The sequence below is a fragment of the Engystomops pustulosus genome, chromosome 2, assembly GCF_040894005.1.
Source record: "Engystomops pustulosus chromosome 2, aEngPut4.maternal, whole genome shotgun sequence".
In the NCBI taxonomy this organism is placed as follows: domain Eukaryota; kingdom Metazoa; phylum Chordata; class Amphibia; order Anura; family Leptodactylidae; genus Engystomops; species Engystomops pustulosus.
In genome coordinates this window covers 132,542,213-132,562,772 of record NC_092412.1, presented here as the reverse complement: position 1 = coordinate 132,562,772, position 20,560 = coordinate 132,542,213, and the positions used below count along the sequence as shown (strand labels likewise).

At 40.5% G+C, this 20,560-nt stretch overlaps 1 protein-coding gene across 2 annotated transcripts in view; it reads left to right on the top strand.

Annotated features, from left to right (window-relative positions):
- The first annotated feature begins 3,696 nt into the window (after nt 1-3,696).
- The window catches only part of YPEL2 (yippee like 2), a 68,948-nt gene continuing 52,084 nt past the window's right edge, over nt 3,697-20,560 (top strand). Inside the window, exons 1-2 of one of the 2 annotated variants that reach the window (XM_072136482.1) lie at nt 3,697-3,779; nt 16,630-16,937. In XM_072136482.1, the coding sequence (XP_071992583.1) occupies nt 16,821-16,937 (117 nt within the window). In that variant the 5' untranslated portion in view covers nt 3,697-3,779; nt 16,630-16,820. Of the gene's footprint in view, nt 3,780-3,912; nt 4,096-16,629; nt 16,938-20,560 lie in introns of those variants that run through there. The other variant, XM_072136481.1, reaches the window with a different exon arrangement.

Genomic DNA, 20,560 nt, shown 5'->3' with positions numbered 1-20,560 from the left:
TCCTGCCCTCAAAAAAAGTTCCTAAATTTTCAACAATAGGTGATACCAACCCCAAAATGGTAACAATGGAAAAAGCATCTCATCGCGCAAAAAAAATGGCATCACATGGCCCAAATAACGCAAAAGCGAAAATTTTATAGCCTTCAAAAGGGGCCAATGAGGAAACTAAAATCCTGGCAGCTGCAGGGCGCTCCTTCCCTTCTGCGTCTCGCTGTGCGCCCATAAAACAAGTAACGGCCACATGTGGGGGGTCTTTGTACTCAGGAGAAATTGCAGAACAAATTGTATGGTGGGTTTTCTCTTTTTATATTTTGGAAATGTGTAAATTTTAGTGCTAAATGAACGTATAAGGGAACAATTTGACCATTCTAAATTTCACCTCCATTTTGATTCAATTACTATGAAGATCTCAAGGGGTTAACAATCTTCGTAAAAGCTGTTTCTGATAGCTTGAGGGGTGCAGATTTGAAAATGGGTTGGTTATATACGGGGGTTTTGATGCTAAATATGTAAAATTTCATTCCAAACTGTATTTATCCCCAAAATAGTCAATTCTGAAAATCTGGAAAAGCGATATTCTTTTTGTAAGCCGCGTGACATCAAAATAAATTATCCAGACATATCAAAAATTATGAAAATGTAAAGTAGACAAATGGGAAATGTTATTCAGCAACTTATTTAGGTGGTAAATTTATCTGCCTGGAAACGCAATGATTTTGAATTTCGAAAATGGCAAATTTTTCAAAAAATGTATCATATTTTCTTTTTTTTTGTAAATAAACGCAAAACTTATCAGCCAAAATTTACCACTAAAATGAAGTACAACATGTGGGGAAAAAACAATCTCAGAATCGTTTTGATAAGTAACAGTGTTCAAAAGTTATAACCATATAAAGCGACGCAGGTCAGAATCCAAAAAATCGGGCTGAGCCTTAACCTGCAAAATGGCTGCGTCCTTAAGGGGTTAAGTAATGTCAGCATTTTTTTTATCAGGTTGTAGATGCTTCTTAAAAAATTGCCTGTAAATTCAGTAGACTGAACATACTCTGGAGGCAGGGGTAGTCTGGTGTTGGGGGACATTTTTATTTTCATCTCAGGCAGCTAATAGGCTAGGATCAGCCCTGGCTGTATGGAAGGTCCGATAATTGCAGCAGAAAAGATTCTCCAAACCATGACACCTCCTCCACCACCTTTCACCGACTTCTTTACACATTCTGGGTTCAGTCTGGGTTCATACTTTCATCACTAAAATGAACTGTGGACCATTTCTGCTCTGTCCACAAAACATGCTCCACAGCAAAGGTGAGTCTTTTAATTCTTCTGTCTAAACAGAAGTTTGGTCACTGCACAGTGGGCTTTCAATCCAAATGGTCTTAAACGTCAAGGCACTGTATAACAAGACTGATCCTTAACCTGTTCAGTGTTGAACTTGTGCGCAATTCCAGTTCATTGTTGAAACACATTATCCTGTTTTCTTTTGCATTTGTCTTGCGATTGTGACTATCCTTCTTGTTGGACTTGAATGAGTGAGGCCCCTTCCACACTTGCGTTTTTCACGTGCGTTTTCTGCGCATGCTTTTGAAGCGCAGAACTTGCATTGCACTCTGACCCATTGTAGTCAATGGGCTTTTTCAGACTTGCATTTTTTTTCACGCACACAAGCGCGTTTTTTTTTAACGCACGTTTAAATCTCGACATGCTCTACTTTTGCAAGTCATGTGCGTGAAAAACGCACCATACAAGTCTATGGAGATGCATCAAAAACGCATTGCACTCTGAGACACATGCAAGTGCAATGCATTTTTCACGCATCAATTGCCATAGAAAAGATAGAGCTCAGTCCTGAGTCCATTTCACGCGCATTTTCTGCGAGTGAAAAACGCATTGAAATTGCATCAAAAATGCGTGTGAAAAACTGAGACACTGAACAAACTCTGACTGAAAACTGATTGCACTCTGATGCAAAATGTGCATTTTTCACTGACAAAACCCTGATTGCACCCGGATCAGACTCTGACGTGATCTGCAACGCAAGTGTGGAAGGGGCCTTAGCGATGTTGTAAAGATGCAATATTCTAGAAACTTTGAACAACAAACTTCTCTTACTATGGCTGATAGGATCACCCTTTTGGCCTTTATCTAGACAACCTGGTGCCTGATGGTATACTGTATCTATTGAAGGACTGTACAAGCTATACTTATTCAGTTTTAGAAGGTTTGTAAGGGGAGGAAGGCTAAGTATTTTTTGTTTGCAGAGGGCACAAAAATGCCTTGTTCCAGCCCTGATATTCTTTCTCAAATAACCACTACACCAAATTTTAACCCTATAATGTTTACATTGTTCTCTTGTGTGTTCTCAGCTTTAATATCACACGTAAATCTTTTATATAACTACTGATTTTCATATCACCTCAACTTTTTAATGACTGCCTGTAATGTCACAACCGGCCAGCAGAGGGATGCTCCTACAGTCCTAGAAGAATTACAGTGTTGATGGCCACCAAGCTTTTGCTTTTTATTTCAACCAGTAACCATCTGATAGTTATGCTTCTATATTAGGGGCAGCTCTGTGGTGCCTCAAACAAATTGTGGCATGCATAGCTGATGGGAGTGCTCATTGGTGCAGGAGCCTGGGTAGTGGTGTGTACAACTGACAAGTAATCACCATTCCTGGGTCCTTTACTGGTTGTATGTGCTAGCATCAGGAAGCCATGCAAAGCGGCGATGAAGACTGGAGACTGACGGCTCTGGGAATCTCCATAATCATTATTTGTCTACTCTGTGGTCTCCATTTTTATTGTTTACTCTTGGGTCTCTTATAATTATTGTCTGCTTTTGGAAATGTATTTATTCCCTGGTCTGTAGTATAATATGAATGCAGGATTTGATTTCTGGGGTAGTACTTAGTGCTGTACTGGGGTAGTATTTAGTGCTGTACTGGGGTAGTATTTAGTGCTGTACTGGGGTAGTATTTAGTGCTGTACAGGGGTAGTATTTAGTGCTGTACTGGGGTAGTATTTAGTGCTGTACTGGGGTAGTATTTAGTGCTGTACAGGGGTAGTATTTAGTGCTGTACTGGGGTAGTATTTAGTGCTGTACTGGGGTAGTATTCAGTGCTGTACAGGGGTAGTATTTAGTGCTGTACTGGGGTAGTATTTAGTGCTGTACTGGGGTAGTATTTAGTGCTGTACTGGGGTAGTATTTAGTGCTGTACTGGGGTAGTATTTAGTGCTGTACTGGGGTAGTATTTAGTGCTGTACTGGGGTAGTATTTAGTGCTGTACAGGGGTAGTATTTAGTGCTGTACTGGGGTTGTATTTAGTGCTGTACTGGGGTAGTATTCAGTGCTGTACAGGGGTAGTATTTAGTGCTGTACAGGGGTGGTATTTAGTGCTGTACTGGGGTAGTATTTAGTGCTGTACTGGGGTAGTATTTAGTGCTGTACTGTGGTATCCAGTGTTTCTAGGGTACTGGTTACCAGTGTGGCCCTTGGACAGATGAAGCTCCATAACATAGTAAACATCACTATACCACAAAACTTGCCCCTTGCCAGTAACTGCATAGGGCGCGCTGGCTCCCAGGCCTCACCCGCCTCTATAGTTTCTCCCTCCAGCTGCTTCCTGACTAAGAGGGGTGGTGCTGCTGACGGCCACCATTAACTCGCACTTGCCTGATGGGGACTATAGTTTATTAGAGGCAGCAGGGAACATGCCGTGTCATCACTATTGTGAAGAAGCGCTCCGGGGCACAGCATATGACAGCCGCCTCAGCAAGCTCAAGGTGCGCGCACCTAACAGATGTTGCTGCTGTTTGTAAGGTAATCCCCTAACAGCACCTTCGTACTGCCCCACAGCCCACCTCTGCCTTGTGACTGGCTCGGACAGAAAAGAGGCGGTGCGAGTGTTAGCCAATCAGCGCAGTGTTGCTAGCTGCTCGCCGCTACGTATAGGTGGATTCAGGTGCCACTTATGTGTGAGCTGGTTCTGGTCTTCTTGTGTATAACTGCATAGAGCTCAAATGCAGATCTGGCAGGAAAGTGGCTACGGCTCCACGACCACATCAACTCGGGACACTGTATAACGTCTCCCTGGGCTCCGTAAGTGGCTGCTGTGCGTGTCTGTGTGCATGGACGCAGTCAGAGGAGTGGGGACTGGCTGCACGCTGCTCATAGTGGAGTGTGGCTTGTCAGCCAGCAAAACATGCGCAAGAAGAATAAGAGTTGTACTAGAGACTGTGGCCTCTGCGGAGAAAAGGTGGCTGTGATGCCAGGGCTGTGCGTCAGTGGTGCGAGGCTTCCTGTCTGGACGTGACGGGTGCTCTGTGAGCAGTGGCTGCAGCCCCTGCCTTACCTCATACCTGGCTCCCGTATCATGTCCAGCAGTGGACACTGTGCAGTCTGTTGTCTAGACGTCCTGTAGCGCACTCTTGTTTAAGGTGGCGGGTTGCTTGGTCGTTTACCTAAGCCAGTGAGTCTGACTACACTGTAAGTGGCTCACAGGTGCCATTGGCTTGTATTGGCCTAGCTGTTTAGGTGCTGGCCAGTCATGAGAAAAGCTAGTCAGACCTGTCCTGAGTGCTGGTTACGTATCATGCCAGCCATGCATACATACGTACATGTATACATAGCCGGGCCTGTTGTGAAAGACAAACCAGCAGGAGGATGTGGTGGAGGTTGCAACACTGCATAGTCCATGTGTCTCTTATTTACCAACACACACAGCCATGGGGCAGAGTGCAGCCCCTGCTTTATTCTGCTGCTGGGCTCTTCACATGGGACTGACCGGATCCCACATAGAAGATATGCCAGCTGTCTGGCAGCTTTTCATATTACCACCACTATTTGCTTTACACTACTTTTTCTTCTGTATTTTTGTGATGAATCTAAGAAACTATTGAAAATGCTGGAATGCTGTATAAAGTTATAGTAAGTGCCGCATCTATTCTGTAAATGATTTGTCATAAATCTGTCTGCAGTGGCGTAACTAGAAGCTGATGGGCCAGGCCCCTGACTATAATGTATGGTTTATAGTAATAGTCTTCTAATATGGGAAAGTGACACCATAAGGGCCCCCTAAACCTCTTGGGCCCAGGTGCGACTGCAACCTCTGCACCCCCTTAAGTTACGCCCCCGCTGTCTGGTTTCCAGTAAGAAGTTAATCTTGGGGTCCGATTAGAGAAATACACAGTAGTCTCTGAAGTTGTCTCATCATAGGAATTGTAAAGTTGGAGCAATCTATAGTGTTTATCATATTAAACAGGACACTAAACCTATAGTCAACAGTTTGTACAAGTAATTTTTTTTCTGCCATAGTATTAACTGTTAGCTGGAGTGTATGTGGCAGACAACTTCCTTATCTACTAATCTGTAGAAAGTTGCGTAACAGCAGTCAGCTTCTGAAATTACTTCTTTAGAGTTTATTTACACAACAAAATACATCTGAAAAAAATCTGCTATATACATTTTCTAAGCGCCTCTAGTTTCTTTCACATTTTGAGTGAGCCCACCCTACAGCCATTTTCCATATTAGTTTCCAGTGTGTTGTGTTGTTTTTTTTTTTTTACAATCCCTGCCATCAAATTGCATATAAAAAGTGTACTTCATAGTGGCTCCATTTAGTATTCCAGCAGTGGAAAAGTATAATGATATAATGCAAGCCTTTGATGTTGCAGTATATTGTGAATTTACTATCTTCCTATTACAGAACGACAGGCTGTAGAGCAGTGTGTGGGTGGGAGGGTTCATTATTCAGTGCCCACATAATGCACCTCAGCAGTTTAAGTGGCATATTCTCCTGTATGGTTTAACAGCTGTGATCGGTGAAGGTTGTTGGTGTTTGCAGTAAAATAAAGCTGCAGAAGGAGAGGGTGAGACAGTCTAACAGCCTGTGAAGCTGCAGCATTAAGGAGCTCTGGTAACACCAAGCGGAGCCCTCCGACTCATAAGCATAATTTTAAAAAGTTGATTTTTAGAAGGAAGGAGGCCATGGATAACAATAAGTTAGGCCCCTTCCACACTTGCGTTGCAGATCAATGTGTTTTTCATGCGCAGGTAATGCGCGTAAAAAGGACTCAGGACTGTGGTCTATCTTTTCTATGGCAATTGATGCGTGAAAAACGCATTGCACTTGCAAGTGTCTCAGAGTGCAATGCGTTTTTGATGCATCTCCATAGCCTTGTATCGTGCGTTTTTCACGCGCGTGACTTGCAAAAGTAGAGCATGTCGAGATTTAAACGCACGAGTCCGAAAAAATGCAAGGAGCTGAGGAAGGAGCCTTAGACTGTGACATTTTCCTGACCACATAATCATTGCACTGCAAATGCAACACTTTTCTTTACCTTTAGAAAAATACCTAGCTTTTTTTTTTTTTAATCTTTTAATAGTATGATGTTTTCTAATTCTGTTGTGTCTCTAAAATTATGAAGGCTGAAAACTTGCCTGAGCCTCTGCTTTGTTCAGTTTACAGCCTTGAGTGTTTTTCTTTAGCCTCATGGCCATAGACAGCAATGAACTGGAGCTAACTCTGAGGTCTGTAGAGAATTTTTTTTCCCCGGATCTGCTCTGTGCAGATAGGGGAAGTAGATGAGCAGTGACATATTCCCCTGAAAATGTCATTAGAGAGTTACTTGCTGACCTGTCTAACTTTTACAGTCCACAGACGGAAAGCGGTTATTGTATAGAATGTGTCTGCTTCCAGTCACTTATAAGGTAAACATATGGCTTTGTAGATTAGGTATCCTACATCATAGGATGGATATTGGTGGTCTGAATGCATAGAATTCTGTAACTTTGCATTATATGCAAATGAGCATTTTGGTGCAACATGGGTGAGGTCGTGAGGTCTGGTGTGTCCTCTCTTGTCTTATCTCACAGAAAGCTGGCACTGTCAATTAAAAGTGACTGATAGAAGCTGGATTGTAAATTGGGAGAGCACTCAGAACCTGAACCCATTGCTGCTCTGTGTTAAGGCGGCAGGGTTCCTCATGAAAGGTATTGTTTTTATGCAAGACAATTAACCTACAAGACCAGGAGGGAATTTACCAAGCACTGGCGTCCTATATACTAAGAGGCCCTGCAGGGCCTAGCATAGAATTGGGCTATAACCTACTTCAGGAACTAGAGAAGGCTAATGCCCACTCTGTGACCTGGCATTGACACCTTCAACTTGACATTGAGGTGGTGTAAGGGGGTTTTCAAGATTTTATAAATCCCCTCCCCCATTGTTTAAGAAATATATTTTGACCCTGATATGTGATCTACATGCAGCATGTTGTAAAAACGCTGCTGCTCTAAAAACTTGCTACCCCCACATACTGAACGGCATCTTCAATGTGTTATAAAGCCATGCTGGCTAGTTGACCTGGAAAAAACAGACCGCTTTATTATAGCATGTTTAGTATAATGTTCTTCAATAAATGACGTGGTTTTTGTTTTGTTTTTTCTTTAAAGCAAACATATTCATCAGATAATTCTCAATGATTGTACACATACACATACCACAGAATATATTATAATGTTTGGTCTGTCCCAGGCTTTGTCTTTTTGGATACAAGTAAAATAAAACGTCTATGACCATAAGCAGACATAAACAGAAATCCGATGACGTCTTCAGGAACAGAAATAGTACACATTTTTCATGCGTAGTTGGTATCTTCTGACACTGATTACTAATATTCCACTGAGAGAACATAACAAAGGTGTACAAAGCCAAATGTAAGTTGCTACTTGAAATCTTTGTTTACTAGTTAAAGGTCAGGGCTATAAATACTAGAATAGACACATGACCGCCAATCCCTACATTGATAGATAAAATTCATACATTTTTTTTCATGTTTTACTTTGTTCGTTAACCCCTTAACGCAGAAAGACGTACCTGAACGTCCTGTTGTCTAGGGGGAAGTATGAAGTGAGCTCTTGGGCTGAGCCCTCTTCATGCTCACCGGGTGTTTGCTGCACAATGGAGCCAACACCAGTCGTTAACACCGAGCGCGTGTGTCAAGGCTGCTGGTGGCATTAACAAGGCGGCGCATGGGCTCCGCCATCTTAGCCCGGATCGTCACTTCACTCTCTATGACGTCATCTGGGAGTGGTGATCCGTTGCCATGACAGCCTCCGATCAAACAAAGATCCGTGGCTGTAGTGTTTTAGGCGATTTGCACATTGTAGTAGATGATGACTTTAGTATGGCAGTATATGGTAGGATCATCATAACTAAACAGTAAAAATCATAAACACATTAAGTATCCCCGCATCCAAAAAATGCCAGATATATCAAAATGTAATAACGCCTTTTCACTGTATTTAACTCTATAACAGAAAATAGGCCCGAAGTCGAAAATGGCACTTTTTTGCAAAAATAAAAAACAATTCAATAAAAAGTGATCAAAAGGTCTTACATTCCTAAAACTGGTAACATTGAAACCCTCATTAAAAATATGACGCCAGACGGCAAAATGATTAATTATTTTTTGTACAGGATGTTTTAATTTTTGTAAATGTATGAAAACATAACTTACACAAATATCGTATTTCCTTGATCGTACAGACCCAAAAAATGAAGTAGAAATATAATTTGAGGCTTCTCGGTGAAAGATGTAAAATCCAAAGCCACATGAAAATTGTGCAATTATGCTGGGTTTTTTTTCATAATTTTCATTGCATTCCAAAAAAAATTTTCCCCAGTAGACGGCATGGAATATTAAATACTGTCACTATGAATTTGTTACGCAGAACACAAGCCCATACACAGCTCTTTAAATGGAAAAATAAAAAAGTTTATAGATTTTTGAAGGTGGGGAGTGAAAAATGAAAGCGCAAAAACAAAAAAGGGCCTGGTCCTTAAGGGTTAAAGCGACACTGTCATGGATGGCATTTTTAGATGGTGACCGATTTCCAGAGTCTGTGCGATACAGATTTTAAAAATGCCTTTGTCAGCATTCTGAATTATTTCCAAAATTTATAATAGTTTGATTAACATTATGTGAAATAAAGTTTTAAGTACTTAAAGGGAACCTACCACCACAAATCTACCTATAAAGGTAGATTGGGTTGTAGGTGGATCAATGGGACGTGAGGATAGCCCTTTTAAGGGCTAATCCTCACGTCCCCACACTTTTTTGATAACTTTTATTAGACATATATTCAAATTTACTTATGCGGCTACTAGGGCGTGGAGTAGCCGCATCTGAGGTTACACGAGGTGGCTACTCCACGCCCCGGTAGCCTCTTTTCCCCTCCTACTCACCCATCTTCGGCGCGCAGCTCCGCGTAGCTGCGCGCCCTCGTCCGGTGATCCTGCCGTCTGCGCATGCGCAGAAGAGCAGGCCCGCGCCTGCGCGGTCACTGCTCCGAAACAGGCGCGGGCCTGTTCTTCTGATTTGTGGTGGTAGGTTCCCTTTAAATAATTAAGAATGCTGACAAAGGCATAGCATAGGTTATTGGAACCTGTCACCAAATAAAAATGACAATCCTGCTGCCAGGTTTGTCCTGATGTACTCTAAAAGGCGTTTCCGACACATAACATGCATCTTCTATCAATACAAAAATATTTTTCCCCTATTCTTGGATATAGATTGGAGATGGATTTAAAACATCATCCATGCAGCTGTCACTACTTACTACATACATTGCTACATAGTTCTGTTCATGGAATCATGCTGAAAGCACCTGAGCTCCCTCATGTGGCAGCCAATTTTTCAAATGTATCTACCACATATGGTAAAATTTGAATTCAGTCCTGATGCTTACATTTGTGCTCTCTGTGGATCTTTGTTTACATGTCTGAGCACTGATGAATAGGAGGAGTGTTTGACTCATTCTTTTCCCCCTTGAATCTCTCTTATCTCCCTGTGTCTGTCAGTGAGACACTGTGAGAGAGGAGCACCCTGGGTCATGCCTTGAGGACGGACTGAAGGAGTGAGAAATGGGAAGCTGTTTATATATCCAGAGGGCAGCATGGCAAGAACAGGAAAAGGCTGAAGCTCTCACAGGAGGCAAAGACTCAGAGACTTGTCTTGTGGGAGAGATTTCTTGGAGTGGCCAACCCCTTTAACCTTTTAAGAACATCGACCTTTTTTGTTTTTTCATTTCTGTTTTTCACTCCCCCCAATCAAAAACTTTTTTTTTTTTTTTTTATACACGTGAAGAGCTCTGTGACGGCTTCTTTTCTGCGTAACAAATTGCACTTCATAGTGATGATATTTACTCTTCCATGCCATGTACAGGGAGGCAAGAAAATTCAAAATGCAGTGAAATTTGGTGAAAAAAAAAACGCATCTGCTGCTTTTTCTTGTGGGCTTGAATTTACGGCTTTCACTGTTCGCCCCAAATGACATGTCTACTTTTATTCTTTTGGGTTTACAAAAATAAAAAACCTGTGTAGAATTTTTATTTTTTTATAATTTTGCCATCTTCTGGCGCTAAGAACTTTTTCATACTTTGGTGTACGGAGTTGTGGGGGGTATATTTTTTTTTGCGACTTTTGATGAAGTTTTCAATGCTACCATTTTTAGGACTGTATGACCTTTTGAGGTTTTTTTAATAGGTTTTTTTAATAGGTTTTTTTTTTTTTTTCAAAATGGCAAAAAAAGTGCCATTTTCAAGTTTGGGTGCTATTTTCCGTTACGGGGTTCAATGCAGTAAAAAACTGTTATTATATTTTGATAGAACGGGCATTTTTGGATGCCGCAATCTCTAAGGTGTTTGTGATTTTTACTGTTTATTTATATCCGTTCTAGGAAATGGAAAATGAGTTGAATTTTTAGGGTTTTTTTATTATAATTTTTTTTTTTAAACTTTTTAAATTTTTACTTTTCCTATTTTTCAGACTCCCTAGGGTACTTTAACCCTAGGTTGTCTGATTGATCCTACCATATACTGCCATTGTACCGTTTGGCAGTTCATGGGGATTTTCCTCCTCATTTATTACAATGTGCTGATAGGACATTGTAATGAAAGGGTTAAAACTAGAAAGCCTCGGGTCTTCGTGGCGATGGACGAACCTTGGCAAGATGGCAGGGCACATGCGCCGCCATCTTTTTGAAGCCGTGCGATGTGCGGGTTTTACCGGTAAGTCTTTTCTGCAATATGCAGCAAAGACTTAACGGCTATGGAGCAGGCCCAGCCTGTGAGCCCTCTCCATGCACCCGCAGCCGACCCATGACGTGCTATTATGTCACAGGTCGTGAAAGGGTTAAACATTAAATCCTGGAATGTATTATAATGTAGAAATTTAATAAATTTGTATGTGGAAGTTTTAAGTAGGCCATATAATTTGTTTTTGTTTCTCAGAAGTAAAACTAAACATTCACCTTATGTAATATATACAGCAGACGAGTCATGTGGAAAGGAAGTGGGTTAGCGTTTAAATATATGTACACACTGCTTTGCATTACCACTTAGAATGTTCTATGTCATCCCCTTAAACCTGTGTTCTCTGTGTACAAACACACACTGACTCCTGGTCTCTCCAGCAATAAATTTAGCTATAGAAAGATAAGAAGTGAGTGCTCTATCAGCAACTCCACAAGGACAATGAATAAATAAGCATATACATTAATAGCATAAAGACACTAGATGGATTCTCAAACCTTTTCATTAAAGATCCCAGTGAGCATTGGCTAAATTACATACAACATCACTTTGTTCTGCTTGTATTAAAATAGTAATACAGAATCTTGTACTATACAATAGAAAAGATAATGGACACTATGTAATCTGCGGCATTATGTATAGCCTAAAATGGGAACTTGCAATCTTCTCAGCAGGGTGTTGCTGGTATACAGAACATTGAGGAATCTTAAGGGAATTCTAACTTTAAAATCCGCAATACTTACTCATGGATCCAGGCACTTAGGCCTCCCTTCTTCTAAAAATCAACTTTTTAAATAATGCTAATGAGTTTATGGTGCTACCTTAGACCCTCATCTAGCTTTCTCGTTTTCCCCTGCTTCCTCAGCACTTGTACAGTGAGTGTTTCCTGCTCACTTAACAAGTGCTGAAGAAGCAGGGGGAACGTATGACACTGTAATGCCCCTTTCACACTTGCGTTTTTCACACATGCTTTTGACATGCAGCAGAACTTGCATTGCACTCTGACCCATTGTAATCAATGGGTCTTTTCAGACTTTCCTTTTTTTTTCACGCACACACACACGTTTTTTTTTAACGCGCGTTTAAATCTCGACATGCTCTACTTTTGCAAGTCACGCGCGTGAAAAACGCACCATACAAGTCTATGGAGACGCATGAAAAACACATTGCACTCTGAGACACTTGCAAGTGCAATGCATTTTTCACGCATCAATTGCCATAGAAAAGATAGAGCTCAGTCCTGAGTCCATTTCACGTGCATTTTCTGCGTGTGAAAAACGCATTGAAATTGCATTGAAAACGCACGTGAAAAACTGAGACACTGAACAAACTCTGACTGAAAACTGACTGCACTCTGATGCAAAATGTGCGTTTTTCACTGACCACCCTGATCAGACTCTGACGTGATCTGCAAAGCAAGTGTGGAAGGAGCCTAACAGTCTGTAAAGCCGGATGAGAGGGGCTTAGGTAGCCCCTCAGGCATATTAGCATAATTGATATTCGAGCGAAGGAAGCCATGGATAACAAATATAAGGAGATTACAATGATTAAGTCATTGTGCCTGGATCTATGAGTTTGTGCCCCTGCTTGAATTTAATGAAGATTTCCTTTAACTGAAATCGAGCAACTAACCAAAGATAATGATCGGTCTTTTCTGTGTCCTCCCAAGGTGGTTGGAAGGGAGTTAGCTGAGAAAGTCAAGTAAGTTTTCTTCATGTTAGCACTGGCCTTTTCATATTAAGTGTCTATGGTGCAATTAACGTGATGAAAAACCGCTTTTGTGTGCTCCAAATGATACCTCTTCTTTAGGGTGGTTTCACATTGTTTGTTTGTTTTTTTTCATATCCATGATGCCATGATCGATCCTATCATATACTGCCATACTACAGGATGGCAGTATATGGGGATTTTCCTCATTCATTAAAATGTGCTGATCGTACATTGTAATGAAAGGGTTAAAAGGAGGCAGCCTCAGGTCTTCCGAAGACCCGAGGCTGTCATGGTGACTCATCGCCGCTCACCGATGATGTGACTGGGAGCGACAATCCTCGCTAAGATGGGCGCCACCACTTTTTTGAGGCTGCTGGCGGTGATCATTGGATTTGCATCCATGATCCGTGCTAGCACAGCAAGTATGCAGCAAAGACTTACCGGCTATGGAGAGGGCTCAGCCCGTGAGCCCTCTCCATGCACCCGACATGTGACGAACTATTACATCCCATGCAAGTAAGGGGTTAAAATTTGATATGACAGTTGCAAAATGACAAAAATAAAAGTGGTATTTCTGACATCTATTTTATTTATTTTTTTTAGATCCTCTAGTGTACTCTGATCCTACCATATACAGTATAGAAGTTTATGCCGTTTTTTTTTGTTTGTTTTTTTTTTACATGATCTGTTTCATGATCTGGCACATTTATTATTAAGGTATTATTGAGCAAAGTGTGGAACAGTAATTCACTGAGGAAATTGCAGGGGACCATGGTATTTTCAGAGGCGGAGTATGCTGAAAAATATAGACATCTGGGCAACAAATTCCGCAAGGATAGATCATGCCCCATAGAAGTCGAGATGCAGTTGTGTACTAGGAGGAATCAATTATGTAGGGAAAAAAAGTGTCTTATAGCAAAAATAATCTAGCTTTATTGTATCAAAGAGGTACGGTAAATAATAATAAATTTCATAAAAACATTTAAAACTGAGGTTGAGGCATGTACCCTACCAAGCAAACAATATGAATAACGAGACAAGGTGCCAAAAACGGGAGTCATAAGACCTAAATATGTTGGCAAATATGGAAATACAAATGCCGAATGACACCATAAAAAATTGCTATGCTATATGTGACCTACATGATATAAACATGTAAGAATGAGCCAGAATGGACACAACGACCAAACGCTGCACTCGTGGCCAATAATAACAAATGGACAGTGGAGGGAAAGGGCTGGGAAATCCCCACACGTATCATCAGTGAAATCTATAAGTACGTGTATTATCCAATCAAGATGAATAACGGCTGCAGTAAGATCACGCAGCGCTAGGTAGTGGTGGCGCCAGTCTAGACTGCATGAAGTATAACAACTTCTGCATATTTCGGGCGCATGCACATTATAATAACTTCTAACACTGTAGGCAGATATCAGGCACATGCTCATAGTAGCGACTCATAACTCTGAGAACCAATTTTTCACCTGGATATATATCTAGCCAATAAGATGTAAAACAATATATATTATATTGATAAAATGTAATTGGGCAAAGTCAGTCAATTCACGATGGATATGTATGTTATGAATTGACTGATGGTACATAATTTTTGCAAATTTAGACTGAAGGGGACCTTTCACCACCCCACACATGAGGAGGTTATCATACCAGGGGCACTTTAAATTTTCTTTCTAGCCCCCGTGGTTGCACAGATATCAGTCCCAGTATTTGGCCATTATAATCCTATGTTTGGAAGGAGCTGGAGGCGTGTGTTATGCTACTCTTCTCTCATACTGTCCAATCAGCAGCAGGCAATGTCAGAGATGCTGCTATGAAGAGTAGTGAGCTGTGATTCCTTTTTTTTTCTTATGTCCATAGAGGCAGTGTACATACACATTCTGCTAATATAATGTTGACATTACGTGGACACTGCTTTTACATAATCACAATGTTGCGAAATTGTGTGTGCAAATGCAATGCTGCCACAAACGCAATGTAAATGCAAATTTGATAACCATGACCGTGGTCCGTGCTTGGCGCACCGTGCGCGCAACCTGCGCGTGTCTGAATAGGAAGTGGTAGCGCGCCTGGTGTGGTGAAGATACTTGTATATAAAGATTAATAAAGCGTTTAAATGCTTTACATCTATTTAATAACATAACGAAAATAAGCGCCGGCACCAGCTCACCCTGAGCTGTTGCACGGCATTTGCAGCTTATACCTACCATCAGAAGTGGTAGGTTTCCTTTAATATTGCACTTGCATCACGTTTGTGTTTCCATTGCGTTTGCATTTTCATTGCATTTGTGTTTACAATGCGTTTGTGTTTACATCACGTTTGAATCCCAGTCACAATGCAGTTTGTAAAATTGCATTTTTGCCAGCGGAATATGTGTGAACATATCCTTAAGATGAACATAGAAAAAAATCACAGCTAACTACTGACAGTAGATGAGAAGATTAGCTAAACTCACGCCTCCAGCCCCAGCTCCTCCTCTCTGACTACACATAATGGTCAGATACTGGCACTGATATCTCTCTCACCTTGGGGGCTAGAAAGAAAATTCAAAGTGCTCCTGCACCTGTGTAGCAACCCCTACAGAATGGTATGCTAATCTCCAATTACAAATTGGATGCCACCTTTATATGTTTTAAAATTTGATCTGTAATATGTAAACTGAAGCATGTGTACATGATAAACATGGTGTGTAATTTAATGTGCCATCCCAATCAATGGTAAACCTCAAATAAAGAACTAAAATTATGACATATAATCAATTGTGGATTTCATAGATACCAAGAGACCACATTTTAAAGGTAAACAAATAGAAATGGCACCATATTCATGGTGTTATTAATTCATAAAAAGCAGTAGAAAAATCAAATGTATATGTGTGTGCAGGGATACCTAAACCAGAAAATTGGTAGTCCAGAGCAGAGAAGTCCACAACAATCCAGGTAGGTTATACTGGGAGGAATAGTCAACTATGAGTTGCTAGATTCATTTTCTTCCTGAAACTGTACACTAGTGTGTAAGAAAACTCCACATGTTTGGCCATTGAGCCAAGTATACCTTCTAAATGTAGCACCAGGGTTACTTTATGTTGCCAGTATTGGGAGAGTGGATGCTTTTTTTTTATATATTTGGCATTACTGTGCAAATCATCAGGATACTGCCTTGGCAGTTTTAGTGATCATGGTATGGAAAATTTTTTGGACTTGGTAATAGTAGCATGACTTGTAACATTTTGCTTTTGTATAATGTTTTATTTGAAAACGGATATTACATGTAGTGGTCATATTGTGAGGGGAGTTAATAGAGCCCCATGCTATCGCTTCACAGCCTGTTACACTGTGCTGCAGCACTAGACCCCCCACCCCACCCACTATGTGCTGAGATTTCGTCTTCTGCCATCAGATTACAGTGCTAAGGGGGCAGTCTATGACAGTCTATGAAACTGCAGCACGTAGGAGCTCTGGTAGCACACAATTAAGGCTCTAAAAGTTAATTTTAGAGAAAATGAGGCCAATTATAAAAAAAAAAAAAGATTGCCACAGTCACAGAGCCTGGATCCATGAGTAAGTGTCCCTGGTTTATCATATGGGATTTTAATGGTAGACTCCTTCTCAGGATAATCTATTTTACCATTCAGATAGTAGTTCACTTGGATTGTGGCATAATGTTCAGTAATTATATCATTTGGGTATTCTTTTCGGTTGCTCAATTTGACTACTTTTTTTTATCTTCTGTTAAATATTTTTTTTTTTTTTTTAGCCTGTAAGCTACTATAACTGCCCCATTAAAATATGTTTGTTATCTTTTTTTTCTAGACCTTTGAAAAATTGTGGACACCCTGAAGCAAAAGATTAGTGTTTTTCTTCAGTGTGTGGAGCCTGCCCCCACACCCATAACCTGCCAAACCACGGCCTTTACCTGTGTGTTCCGGTGTTTTCCGTGCGACCCTTCCTGCGGGAGCGCCTCGTGGGCCACTCCAGAGTTTACTCAGCGTTCAGTGGCTCCAATGGTGAAAATGACAAGGTCCAAAACGTTTCAGGCCTACCTGCCATCCTGCCACAGAACATACAGCTGCATTCATTGCAGGGCTCACCTGGCAAATCACGATGAGCTCATTTCAAAGGTAAAATGGGTTTCTTACTTTGCTCACAGTTTCTAGTGGTTGGTGAATATATATAATATATACTCAAGTATAAGCCGAGTTTTTCAGCAGACGACGACATGCTGCGTCATAGTGTGTGCATGCGGGCAGAAAGCATAGACGTCCGACTGCCAGTAGGCCGGAGCTGAGTGGGCTAGACATGCTGCAGGGAGAAGAGGACACTGGAGGTGAGTCCTCGTTTAACTATTTTCTTGTGAAAGGGTCTCTGCTGGACGTTTTATTAAATAGTAGTTGTGTATAATCCTAAAATGGAAAATACAGCAAGTCAATACGTTTTCCCAGTTTTATATTTGGGTCGGCTTATACTTGAGTATACAGGCGGTCCCCTGATTCAAGGGACCTTACAAACGGACCTCTAGATGTTGATAATTTACTGTACTTTAGCCACAGGTTACAATGATCAGCTGTAACAGTTATCAAAGGTGTCTGCAATTAACATTTATTGTTAATCCTGGTTCTTATGACAACCCAACATTTTTAAATTCAAATTGTACTGAATAAATAAAGATTAATATTTTCATAGTTCTATAAAGTGACATGCTTTAAGTTTAATTTAGATGTTAGATTGGGAGCTCCTCTGGAGACAGGGTAGATGTGAATGATGACAGTCCTTATACAGCACTGCAGATTGTCAGTGCTTCATCAATAACGGGAAATAAATACATTTAAATTCTGCTTAAGCTCTTTGGTCCTGGTCGATTTCCATATTGATCTCCATGCACTCTTCTTTCCATGCATTCTGCAATACTACAGAGTTTTCATTTGCTATTCTGACATTATTCTGTTTGCTGTTATGTGTGCCATCAATAATTTCCTTAAAAATCGACTAGCCATTTAACTTGAGTTGTATAGTTTTAGAAATGTACACTTCCATGTAGGGTTGCACTGATACCAGAATTTTGAGAGTGATATGATACCCAAAGAAGAATCACAATATTTGATACTGATGCAATACTGTTTTTTTTTTCTTTTCTAAATGTATTATCTGATTAAGTCACATGGGGTATTTACATTGCGTATAGAAATGCAATGCAAACATCTGGGGGGCGGGGCTCCTTGCCGATCGCATATGTATTTCCAATGAAACACGTGCGATCAGTAACAGAGGGCAACCAGTATTTTGCTATTTATTTATTTATTTTTGTGGATGGCATACCGACCCATTGTGATAACCCAGCACATCTATTAAAAGAATTCCCTGCCCCATGTCTCCTCCCTGCTGTCAACGTGCCATTTACAAAACTTATGTTAACACAATGTTAATTCATATTTTTAACGCCTTGTGTTACCGTGTATGTTTAACATTGTGTTAACACGTGTGCTTTGTAAACTAAATGTTGACAGCAATGTAAGCAGGCAAATCTCCTCAGTTGTTGTGATGCGTTTGAAAACGCAGGCGTTAACGAATAGGATTCCCAAATTGTATTAAGTAGAGTTTGTTTTTATTTTTTTTGTTTGTTTTAGGTGTTATGCTAAAATGTTGTTAGTCATTTCTGGTAAAAGGATTGCTCAGTGAGGGTAAAAAGTTGACCTTATTTCTGTTCAGTGGCATCTGTTCAAGCTATAAATAGGGAAATTCCTAAATGAAATCTGCCATCAAAGTCAAGCATGATGGTCCCTGCCACAATGACTGTGGTAATCTAATATTTGTTATCTGTGGCTTCCTTCCTTGTGAAATCAACATTTAAACCCCTTAACGCTCTGTGCCGTAGCTCTACGGCGCAGAGGTACAGGAAGTGTATGAATAGGGCTCACGGGCTGAGTCCTCTTCATACAAAGGTGGGGGTTGTTGCATATTGCAGCAAACCCCCACCACTAATAACCGCGGTCGATGTTTGCACCGATCGTGGCTACTAACCTTTTGATTGCCGCCGGCAAAGTCGCCAGCGGCATTTAAAAGACGGCTCAGTGGCTCATTGTAATGAATAATGTGCAAAAATGCCATATATTGCAATACAGAAGTATTGCAGTATATGGTAGGAACGATCTGACTATCTAGGGTTAATGCACCCTAGATGGTCTAAGAATTTGTGAAAAAAAAAAGTTTAAAAAAAAGTTAAAAAAAAAAATATCAAAAATTAAAATCACCCCCATTTCGCTAGAACTGATATAAAACATAATAAACAGTAAAAAACACAGACACATTAGGTATCGCCACGTCCCAAAATGCCCGATCTATCAAAATATAAAAACGGTTACGGCCGGCTTTGACCTCCGAGACAGGAAATGACGCCCAAATGTCCGAAATGCGACTTTTACACCTTTTTACATCACATAAAAAAATGGAATAAAAAATGAACAAAATGTCGCACAAGACCTCAAAATGGTAGCAATGCAAACGTTGGCTCATTTAGCAAAAAAATGACACCTCACATAGCTCCGTGCGCCAAAGTATGAAAAAGTTATTAGCTCCAGAAGCTCCACATTCGTTTAATTTTTGAAAATGTATTAAAACACAATAAAACCTATATAAATTTGGTATCACAGCAATCGCACCGAACCAAAGAATAAAACTGAGGTGCTATTTGGAACGCACAGTCAAAGTCGTAAAAACTGAGCCCACAAGAACGTGCGTTTTTCAATTTTTCTACATTTGGAATTTTTTTTCAGCTTCGCAGTACACGGCATGTTAAAATAAATAACATTACGGGAAAGTAAAATTTGTTACGCACAAAATAAGCCCTCACACAGGTCTGTACACGTAAAAATGAAAAAGTTATGGATTTTTGAAGGTGGAGAGCGAGAAATGAGGGGTAAAAAACCCTGCGAACAAAAACAGGCAAATGCAGGTGAGTATGCAGGGGGGGGGGGCAGTATAACAACAGCATGTGATGCCAGAGCATGAAGGGGCTCTGGTAACACCCCTCGTAGTCCTTCAGACTTATTAACATAATTTGTTGAGGCATGAGGCCATGGATAACAAATATAGGATTGCCACAGTCACAGGGTCTGAATAGGCAAGTGTCCCTGTTTTATCATGCTTGATTTTATTGGTAGACTTTCTTTAACATATTAGATGTATTACTAATGTTTATATAGTTCAACTTCACATCCCAATTCATGAGCATGTTGCCCAAGACTAACTTAAAACTGTATGATATTTGAACATGACTACTTGGCCATTGGATCGGATGGTTTAGGGAAGTATAGTTGGTATATATTTCTAAACACTACTGTTGGGGGTAATATAACTTTAACGCACCATCTGAATATTAGAGTTCATACCATCTCATTATGATAAACATTATCACACTTTGCTTATCTTACTTGGCAGTATTGTATGTGTCACAATATCAAACAGTGCTATAGCTATAATCTCACTGATAAAGGGTTGGCTCTCCAAATCCCTTGAATCATGTATCCCGTGGACATCTAGTTAACTGGTTAAACTGGTTGCTGGTGTATTCAGTTTCTTATAACTCGAGGACAGGAATACGAGATGAGCAGGAATGCCCTCCATTTTAGAGGATGATTAATATCAGTTTGTCTCTGCAGTTCTTGCTGCAACAAAATCTCCTCCTGTGCAAGCCTGGTTTATAGAAGCTAAAAATAGAGTTGAAATTAAATGCACAACAGAGCCAGCA